This window comes from Sycon ciliatum, chromosome 2 (genome assembly GCF_964019385.1).
Source record: "Sycon ciliatum chromosome 2, ocSycCili1.1, whole genome shotgun sequence".
Taxonomy (NCBI): Eukaryota; Metazoa; Porifera; class Calcarea; order Leucosolenida; family Sycettidae; genus Sycon; species Sycon ciliatum.
This window is the reverse complement of record NC_088644.1, coordinates 30,516,344-30,526,159: the sequence shown is the minus strand read 5'-3', so window position 1 is coordinate 30,526,159 and position 9,816 is coordinate 30,516,344. Positions and strand designations below refer to the sequence as shown.

Below are 9,816 nucleotides of genomic sequence, written 5' to 3'. Positions count from 1 at the left end.
TCTTCGTCCTCTTCGTCCTCTTCGTCTTCTTCGTCTTCTTCGTCTTCTTCGTCCTCTTCGTCTTCTTCGTCTTCTTCGTCTTCTTCGTCTTCTTCGTTCTTCGTCTTCTTCGTCTTTCTTCGTCTTCTTCGTCTTCTTCGTCTTCTTTTGTCTTTCGTCTTCTTCGTCTTCTTCGTCTTCTTCGTCTTCTTCGTCTTCTCTCTCTGAGCGTCTTCTTTCGTCTTCTTCGTCTTCTTCGTCTTCTTCGTCTTCTTCGCTCTCTCTTCTTCGTCTTCTTCGTCTTCTTCGTCTTCTTCGTCTTCTTCGTCTTCTTCGTCTTCTTCGTCTTCTTCGTCTTCTGCTTCGTCTTCGTCTTCTTCGTCTTCGTCGTCTTCGTCGTCTTCGTCGTCTTCGTCGTCTCTCGTCTTCGTCTTCTTCTTCTTCTTCTTCTTCTTCTCTTCTTCTTCTTCTTCTTTCTTCTTCTTCTTCTTCTTCTTCTTCTTCTTCTTCTTCTTCTTCTTCTTCTTCTTCTTCTTCTTCTTCTTCTTCTTCTTCTTCTTCTTCTTCTTCTTCTTCTTCTTCTCTTCTTCTTCTTCTTCTTCTTCTTCTTCTTCTTTCTTCTTCTTCTTCTTCTTCTCTTCTTCTTCTTCTTCTTCTTCTTAAATGCAGGCGGCCCCTCACAAATGCAGGTCGTACGCAGCCAAATTGACCAACAACAAATACACCTGCTTTGACCCCGCACTCAGAATATCGGAAACTCCAATACCAGCTCTAAACGGCCAACAATTCAAGTTTCTAGGCAGGATGCTAACAGATACAGTAGGTGAGATAACGCAACGCGAAGACCTCATAAACTCCACAAGATGCCTACTAAAGACAGTTGCCGAGACCAGACTGTACGGACACCAGAAGTTGTGGCTCTACCAGCATCAAATCATCCCCAAAATAGCATGGCAGCTCGAGATACTTGATCTCAGCCACAGCTTCGCCAAACTCCTACACAGAATTTGCCATCCATTCTTAAAGAAATGGGCAGGCTTGCCCAGACCCGCAGCACCAGCAATACTCTTCATCGGCGCTCGGGAGCGCTTCGGCCTACGTTTAACGTACATCCCTACGCTATGGAAGCAACGACAGGTCATTAGATGGAATATCATCAAGAACAGCAGCGACAAGAACATGGCAAACCTGTACCAACATCACAGCAAACAACAGTATCTGCTCACAAGACAATACTCCGCAATAATAGAAATGGAATGTGCCGAGGCAGCGATCTCTGAAGCTAGTTGTTGTTGTTGTTGTTCATTTATTTTACATCGCAAGGCAAACGGGCAGTTCTGCCCAATATTATGGAAGCGATGACAACCAGAAATGAAGAGAAAAATAAATGAAAATAAAAATACGAAAATGGAAGTAGCAATGAGGGGAGGCAGGGTCAAGACGAGCAGAAAAAAATGGATCTCAAATTTACAAGTCGGGTCATCGTAGCATGATTCTATCGAGCCTCATCAGCAGGTTACGAAAGCCATTTCATTTAACCGAAGTAAAATACGCGTAGCATGCGTTTGAATTCACGGACAGATACTATGGACTTCATACAGTCGGGCAGGCCATTCCAGAGTCGGCAGCTGGCTAGAAGCGGTCGGCATGCGCCAGAAGCACTGTGGGCCAGGGGGAGGGGAAGGTTGCGTCCCAATTGACCTCGAGTGGTCATTGCTGTCGGCGGGCCTTGCAATACAATTCGGGACGACAACAGCTCACTGACGATTCCAGAACGGATTCTAAATGTCAGGAGTCGGAGCTTGCATTCTCCTCGTTCCAGCACTGGGCAGACACCCAGCCTGGTGTACAAGGGAAGAGTGTGGGCCAATGGGTGCTCATCGGCCACGCAACGGATGCAACGTTTATCCAGTTTGGCTACTGTGTTCCGCTAGTCCAACTAACCTCCAGCAAGGCAGGGCAGGACTCGGCTTTAGGCATGACAAACAAGAGAAAATCAAACCTAGAAAACAAATACTCAATACCATTCATGAAGGTGACTGCCAACACCAGCTATCCCACCTCAAAAGGCCTGCAAATGCAAGGCAGCTGGTTAAAGTGAGAGACACGATGTTTGAAGACCTCACTTGGAAAAACTGTTGTACGAAAGGCTACGGGAGGACTTTCTCCTTTCAACTAAACTGTGTATTAAACACACTACCAACAGTTGACAATCTGAGGAGGGTGGGGTAACTCTGTGGTCGAACAACAATGCCCTCTATGCAACAGGCAAGCTACGCTCCGTCACATATTTTCAGCATGTCCAACAGCCCTCCACCAGGGCAGATATACCTGGCGCCACGACAACGTACTGAAATGCATAGTAAAACTAGTAAACGAAACCATCCAAACTTATCAAAAGGCCACGGCATCAGCAGAAACGCAGAGTAAACAGAAGAGAATTGATTACATAACTTTCTGCAAGGCACGAGAGAATCTCCCCAAACAGCCCCCCTCCAACGCAAACGGCTAAATGACCAATTCGTAACTAGCTCAGCAGACTGGCAGGTCCTGGTGGACATGAAGGATGAGAAACTTGTTTCCCCCACTTCATAGCACCTACAACCTGTCGTCCAGACATAGTGCTCTTCTCCAAAGAATTGAGAAGAGTTCTGTGGCTGGAACTCACGGTATGTAGTGAAGATCGCTTTGCACAATCGCGCGAAATCAAAATCGAACGCTATCGTCACCTTCATAGCGCGTGTGTAAGGAATGGCTGGATACGGAAAGTCACACAGCAGAGGTGGGAGCGAGAGGCGCCATATCCACCAGCTTGGATTCCCTTCGCGAGATCCTTGCGCTGCACTAAGGAACAGCGCAGCTCTTGCGGAGGAATTGTCGCCAAGCAGCGCTGAACTCAAGCTATGTCCTATGGCTAAGGCGAAGGGAGCGAACATGGCGCGACTGGCCGTTGTATTAAAACTGTTTGGTGAACCTGTTGTAGAGCACTTGGTGGGCGATCGGCCACCCAGCGAGGATAGTTGGACGTCCTCAAAATCAAGATTTGAACTCGCCATTCCGGCCTTAAAGGCCGGGGGTGGACGATCGCCAACCTTGCCAACCTCTCGTAGTCACTTGTTCTTGTCGAATCGTTATTTTCATAGCCTTCTCGACATTCGCCCTACAAATTACCATACATCACAACGCAACTACCTGTACATGACACACCATACCATACGGAAACACAACCACACCCCAACTGTACTGGGGGCCTATCTCTTCGAATTGCTTTATATGAGTTTCTTTTTCCTTTTTTTCTTTACCCGTTACTGTCTAAAAAGCAGTCGAAACGGTTTTTATCCACCATTTGATGGTGAGCATTTCCCTTCTTCTTCTTCTTCTTCTTCTTCTTTTCTTCTTCTTCTTCTTCTTCTTCTTCTTTCTTCTTCTTCTTCTTTTCTTCTTCTTCTTCTTCTTTCTTCTTCTTCTTCTTCTTCTTCTTCTCTCCTTCTTCTTCTTCTTCTTCTTCTTCTTCTTCTTCTTCTTCTTCTTCTTCTTCTTCTTCTTCTTCTTCTTCTTCTTCTTCTTCTTCTTCTTCTTCTTCTTCTTCTTCTTCTTCTTCTTCTTCTTCTTCTTCTTCTTCTTCTTCTTCTTCTTCTTCTTCTTCTTCCATCAACTATGCTGCAGAAAGCGCTACGGGACAGCGGCTTGAACAGTGGCAAGAACAAAGTAATTTTCACCAGTGACAAAACTGTACACAGCGAGTCCGGCATAATGATCACTCCAGCGGCATTTGCAATGTGCTTCGTTAGACACGAACGTCAGCGAAACTTTTCAGTCTCGGTGAGTCCAAGAATGTCAAACAATCGATTTTTTTGTTCTCACTTTATAATAATTTTTAGAACCCTGGATATTGCCGTTACAATGATATGACCTGGGATAGTGAGTACCTCAGATGTGAGCTCAGAGTGGCAACAAACTAACAGTTTTATTTTGCTTTGCCCGTACAAGAGGTTTAATGAAAATTGGATCGATCCAACTCTTCCCGTCGCTTCCCGAAAAAAAACTAACCGTGTTCCACTGTACAGTTGGACATCGATTATCCGCACATCGACTATCCGACCATTCGATTATCCGTAACAGTTTTTTTGGGCGCACGTGCCGTAGAGTACGCACTGTGCATGTAGTGAGCCATTCAAAAAATACGAAAATTTTGAAAAGTAAAAAGGTCGTACATGTACATGTACATGTTTCTTATCCGGAACATTTGCCTTATCTGAACACCGCCTGACAGTTGTCTGCCCAGAGGTGGTCGGATAATCGATGTTCAACTGTAATACTAGAGAGGTTCTGCTATACGTGAAATGTAGAGAAATCACGTAGAGCGCAGGTGTCTGGGTTAGAGTCTACGGCTTCGCACGTTTTTGGGTCCAGATTTCTACGCGTAGATGAGGTTCTCTACGTTGTGGTACACGCAAAGAAAAATGCGTACAGATCTGCTGGGCATCATTCGAGTGCAGGCAGAAAACTGCCAAATATAGAAGGGAAAATTCCCAGGACACATTCCACGTGACTTCTCTATGCGGAACATAGAGCAGAACAGGATTTCTTTACGTTACGGGAACGCGAAGAGAGTTTGCGTAATTTTTTCCCGAAACGTAGAGCAGAACTTGACTACTGAGTGCCTCAGCCACAACATGCTGATTATCATGTCCCTTGAAGTTACGTTATACTGAACCGTGATGTCTCACTGCCATATAGACCAGACCCCTGGATAGGTGGCACGAACTAGTAGTATGCTGTCGCAATTATTTTCTCTTATTTTCTCTTCTTACCCCAGGTGACCTCCCTGCCATTGAAAAGTGAACAGGATCAAACAAGTCGAAGCAAAACCAGGACAGTGCAATGTGAGATCTTCATAACGACTGTTGTTTTCTGCCGGCATTCAAGTGGCTGCACATACTTCTCCGGTGTGTCAGATATACTAAAGTAACTGGCAACAGACGTTTTCTGCCCAAGGTATCCCTCAAGGTCATGACATGAAATGTGTGATTTGGCTCTGACATTCCAACACATTCCAAGGGAAAGTCCAGTTCACATTTGTAGTGAACTGTATTGACTGCCAGCACTAAGTACAGTTGAGTACTTTCCAATCCAATGTCCCTGCATTCCTGCAGGTGAAGCATTTTATGCATGGTGCATCCCCGCTGATTGTTTCACTTTGACCTGTTCAGATCAACTCAGTGAGTCATGGTGACAGCAGTACAGGTTCAGATGGCTATAGTATTGAAGTGTGGTAGATTGTGTTGCCGTTGGACCATGGGGTCATGTCGTGTACCTGTACATTTTTTGTCTGCTTTTAAAATTTGTTTCAGTACCCTTGAAAATTCATTGACTTTCTTCCGTAAACACCGAAGTCCCAAATTGAAGAAGGTGGTACGGCGCTTCCTGTCTCCTTCTCCTTGTTGTTCTTTCTTCCATAGCTTGCAGGGATCTTGGTTGGCCCAATTTGCCAATAAAGAAATTGGAGATTGACTGTGCCGAACAAGGTAAAGCAGTTTTGGCAGGGCAGAGTCGGGGTGGGCTTAGTTGACTCATCAATGTTCAGTCGAATTATCGTTAAGGATGCCCAATGTGTTTCTTTCAACTCAGAGCATTATCAGAGCCGCTCCAACACTACTGAACCATTTTTTATATGCGGGTGGTCCGCCTTACTAGTGCATAACCGGTTTTGTGAAAATAATTTGGGGAAAGTTGCTCAGCCACCCATACCTATTGCCTGTTGCACTACAGCAGGGGGGTAGGATTGGGAGGGTGGCGATGGGGATGGGGTGGGTGGGGGTGGGGCATCTTTCCTGACCTACACGGATACATTTGTGGCCAAAATTCAAATGATATATTAGGGGCAAATCAGCAAATAGATTCAAATGATTGCCATGATAGTGTTAGCACACGTCCATGCATGCATCTCAGGCCTGCTGCTCTCTTCCTAATGGCATTCTCAGACCTGCTGCTCTCTTCCTAATGGCATTCTCAGACCTGCTGCTCTCTTCCTAATGGCATTCTCAGACCTGCTGCTCTCTTCGTAATGGCATTCTCAGACCTGCTGCTCTCTTCCTAATGGCATTCTCAGACCTGCTGCTCTCTTCCTACTGGCATTCTCAGACCTGGTGTTTTCTTCCCAATGGCATTGCGTTCATCTGCAGATATGCCGAAAGTCCCTGACCAACCCCGAATATGTAATAGTGGTGAGTCGCAGTCACGTTTCTTCAACTTCACCTCAATGATCATTGCCATTCTTTCTGTACTTCATTTGTGCTTGCTACCACTGTGAGTCCAAGACTGATGCACCGCTTATGACAACAAACCTGCTTGGCATGATCGGCTCACAGTAACCAGCAAAATATTTTATTATACAGGGTCAGTTTGAGTGCCCATTGCTAAACCAAGTTTATGATTTTAGTCATCATGTTACCGAATCAGAACCCAGTGCCAGTTATAGCTAACATCAAACCTCAAAATGCATGCTCGGGTCACACTCCAGCCAACTGCTCTCTCTCTCTCTCTCTCTCTCTCTCTCTCTCTCTCTCTCTCTCTCTCTCTCTCTCTCTCTCTCTCTCTCTCTCTCTCTCTCTCTCTCTCTCTCTCTCTCTCTCTCTCTCTCTCTCTCTCTCTCTCTCTCTCTCTCTCTCTCTCTCTCTCTCCTCTCTCTCTCTCTCTCTCTCTCTCTCTCTCTCTCTCTCTCTCTCTCTCTCTCTCTCTCTCTCTCTCTCTCTCTCTCTCTCTCTCTCCGTGCCACTTCGTACGAATCCTGCCCCAGTGCAGGGAAGCCCCGGGATTGCACCCACCCAGTCGATGAGGGGACCCCTACATGGACTGAATTTCAGAATGTTTTGAAGAAGTGTCGCAACACCTCTGCACCGGGTCCTGACAAGATACCTTACATAGTTTGGAAGCTTTGTCCCTCCCTTCAATCCATTCTTTTCACCATCTTTGGGCGGGTTTGGGAGAGCAAGATCATTCCAAGGCAGTAGCTGGTAGCGTGTATCACACTCCTGGCCAAGGGGGGGGGGGGGTGTCTGATGATCCTTCGAAATTCCGACCGATTGCTCTAGCAAACACGTCGGGGAAGATATTTTTCACCTTATTTGCAAAGCGCCTCTTGAAACATATGCTAGGCAATAAGTTCTTCGATGGTGACAACCAGAAAGGATTTATGCCTGCAAAGGCTGGGTGCTTAGAGCATAAATCACTTTTGTTAAAAGGCGATGCGTGATGCAAAGACAGCAAAACGCCAAATTTGCATTGCGTGGATAGATTTGAAGAATGCATTTGGTTCAGTGCGCCACAATCTGATACAGGATGCTCTAACCCACTACAGCCTTCCTTTGCAATTCAGGAAATTAATTTTGCCCTACTACGACAGTCTTTGCGCTTTCGTCGTACAACCACACACTCCCACCTTTAATTACAACATTGGTGTCTTCCAGGGGTGCCCCTTGTCCCCTCTCCTTTTCAATATTTGTTTCCAGCTTCTGCTGGACTCACTTGCAGCCCCTGAATTAAGTTGCCACTCCTATGATTTTAAATCTGCCCCTTTGCAAGTGTCCCAAACAGCTTTTGCTGATGACTTAGGCCTCTATAGCAAATCTAGTGCAGGTTGTCAAAAACTCATTGCGGTCACGGAGGACTTTCTCTCGTGGACCGAATGTATGCAGGCGGCGCCGCACAAATGCAAAAGCAGTGCAGCAAAGCTTGTAGATGGCCGGTACAAACCTTACGATCCCTGCCTGACGATGTCAGGGAGGAAGATCGCTTTCATTGACACTGCAGAGTTCAAGTTTCTGGGGCGAAGGCTGCATGCTGATTGCTCTGAGCAGACCCAGCGGGAAGACATCCGTCAACTCACTGTATCTCTCATGCAAAAAGTAGATGGCTCTTGGCTTCAAGACCACCACAAGCTATGGCTTTACCACCATCTTGTAGTTCCCAAGCTTTCTTGGTCTTTCCAGGTTCTTGAACTCACACAAGGTTTTGTACGTGAACTGCACTTTACGTGTTTACCATTTCTGAAGAAATGGTCAGGCCTACCTCGATGCGCAAACTCTGCCATTCTTTTTATTGGCAGTCGCAAACGCTTTGGCTTACGCCTCCACTACCTTCCTACGGTGCGGAAAAAGTGCCAGTCCATCAAATGGCACATTCTTCGATCGAGTGGGGACGCGCGCATGAGGGCGCTGTACACTCTGCGTCGGAGTAAGGATGCGAAGCTGACAAAGCGATATGCGGCGACAATAGAGCTGGAGTGTGCAGAGGCATCAGTAGGTTCAGGGACCCTCCGTCCACCGTCATCTTCAAGTCATCGTGCAGGGTTGGGTGCTCGTGCTCCGAAGCAGCATTCCAAACCCCCGAGGAAGGATCTCCTTCAAACATTTGAGGAGATCAACGCGCAGGAGCAGATTTTGAGGCTGAAGACTCTTCAGGTGCAAGGCAAGTGGTTGGAGTGGACATCGGTGATGTGGCAGGACCTCTCGTGGAAATCCCTTTTGTACGGTGGTACTCGTAGACTGGTAAGGATTTGAAATTTCTTCTCGCATCAACCCTCGACGTGCTACCTTCTCCGACGAACCTACGCCGTTGGGGAAACACCGTAGTGGATCCGTACTATACTGTAGTTTGTGCCGTGCCTGGGCCTGTACTACGCGCCACGTGCTTGGCGCTTGTCGCGTAGCACTGGACCAGGGACGTTACCATGGTTACACCTGGAGGCACGACAACGACTTACGTAGATATCTACTCGGGGTCATCGTCAGGAACATGCGTGAGGAGATTCGAATCCGCACTGCTGCAAACACCGTACAAACCGAAAATTCAAATGAGCTTGACTTCATCTCGTTTTGCAAGGCGGGAGAGAAGCCAGTTCGCGTTCAGCCCAGACGAAAGTTGGTTACGACTGATCTCCTGTCAGCGGCCTCAGACTGGAAACTTCTTGTCGACTCAGTTAGTGCAAAGATTTCTTTCCCTAGCTGTGTTGCACTTACCACCCTAAGACCAGATATAGTTCTGTACTCTACGAGTCGTAGGATTGTATTCTGGATGGAGTTGACAGTTTGTGCTGAGGACAGATTCAGTGTCAGTAACTCGCGGAAGGACAGGCGGTATGCGGATCTGGCCGATCAATGCCGAGCAAACGGGTGGCAGGTCGTTTCTTTTTCGGTTGAGGTAGGTGTGCGTGGTTTCATCCCGGACTCTCTTCGGAGGGCTCTGAAAGCGCTTGGGTTTTCTAATCGAAGAATAATTTTTTTTTGTAATTTGTGCAGTAAGACGTCTCTGCGTGCGAAGCAGCTACATAATCTGGTTGCGACGTCAACAAAAACACTGGTCGGAAGATCCACTTTTCTGAGGAACTGTATGTGGGGCTCCGGAGCTCCGTTTATTGAGGTGCGTTGAAATTTATTCTCTTTATCTTATTATTTCTTTTCTATAATTTCCCCATATGAGTTCCTATCAGTTGCTGTGAACACCTTGAGTGGAGAGCGCTTGCTCGAGCGTTGAACCGGGTTCTTAATCCACCGTACCCAGTTCGCAAGGCTGGGCGGGGTTGTGAGCAGGCTTTCATTTCACCTTTTCTTATTATTTCTGCTTTTCATCTCATTACAAAAATTCTGCGCATTTTTTCTCCATCTGTGCATAAAATCTAGACTGACAACCTGCTTGTTAAATCATGCACCTGCTTTCAGGCGTAAAAACCCTGTTGTAGAGGTCTCAGTCCTCATTTGTTAGACTTACCTGTCTTTATAAATGTAACTTACTCTCTCTCTCTCTCTCTCTCTCTCTCTCTCTCTCTCTCTCTCTCTC

General features: G+C 46.6%; 1 protein-coding gene across 3 annotated transcripts in view; it reads left to right on the top strand.

Annotated features, from left to right (window-relative positions):
* Window positions 1–9,816, top strand: part of LOC135809641 (uncharacterized) — a 27,083-nt gene that overhangs the window by 7,093 nt on the left and 10,174 nt on the right. For 2 of the 3 annotated variants that reach the window (XM_065323039.1, XM_065323041.1), the window contains 4 exons: window positions 3,646–3,801; window positions 4,799–4,865; window positions 5,442–5,507; window positions 6,165–6,206. In XM_065323039.1, coding sequence (XP_065179111.1) covers window positions 3,646–3,801; window positions 4,799–4,865; window positions 5,442–5,507; window positions 6,165–6,206 — 331 coding nt within the window. The remainder of the gene's footprint in view (window positions 1–3,645; window positions 3,802–4,798; window positions 4,866–5,441; window positions 5,508–6,164; window positions 6,207–9,816) is intronic. The other variant, XM_065323040.1, reaches the window with a different exon arrangement.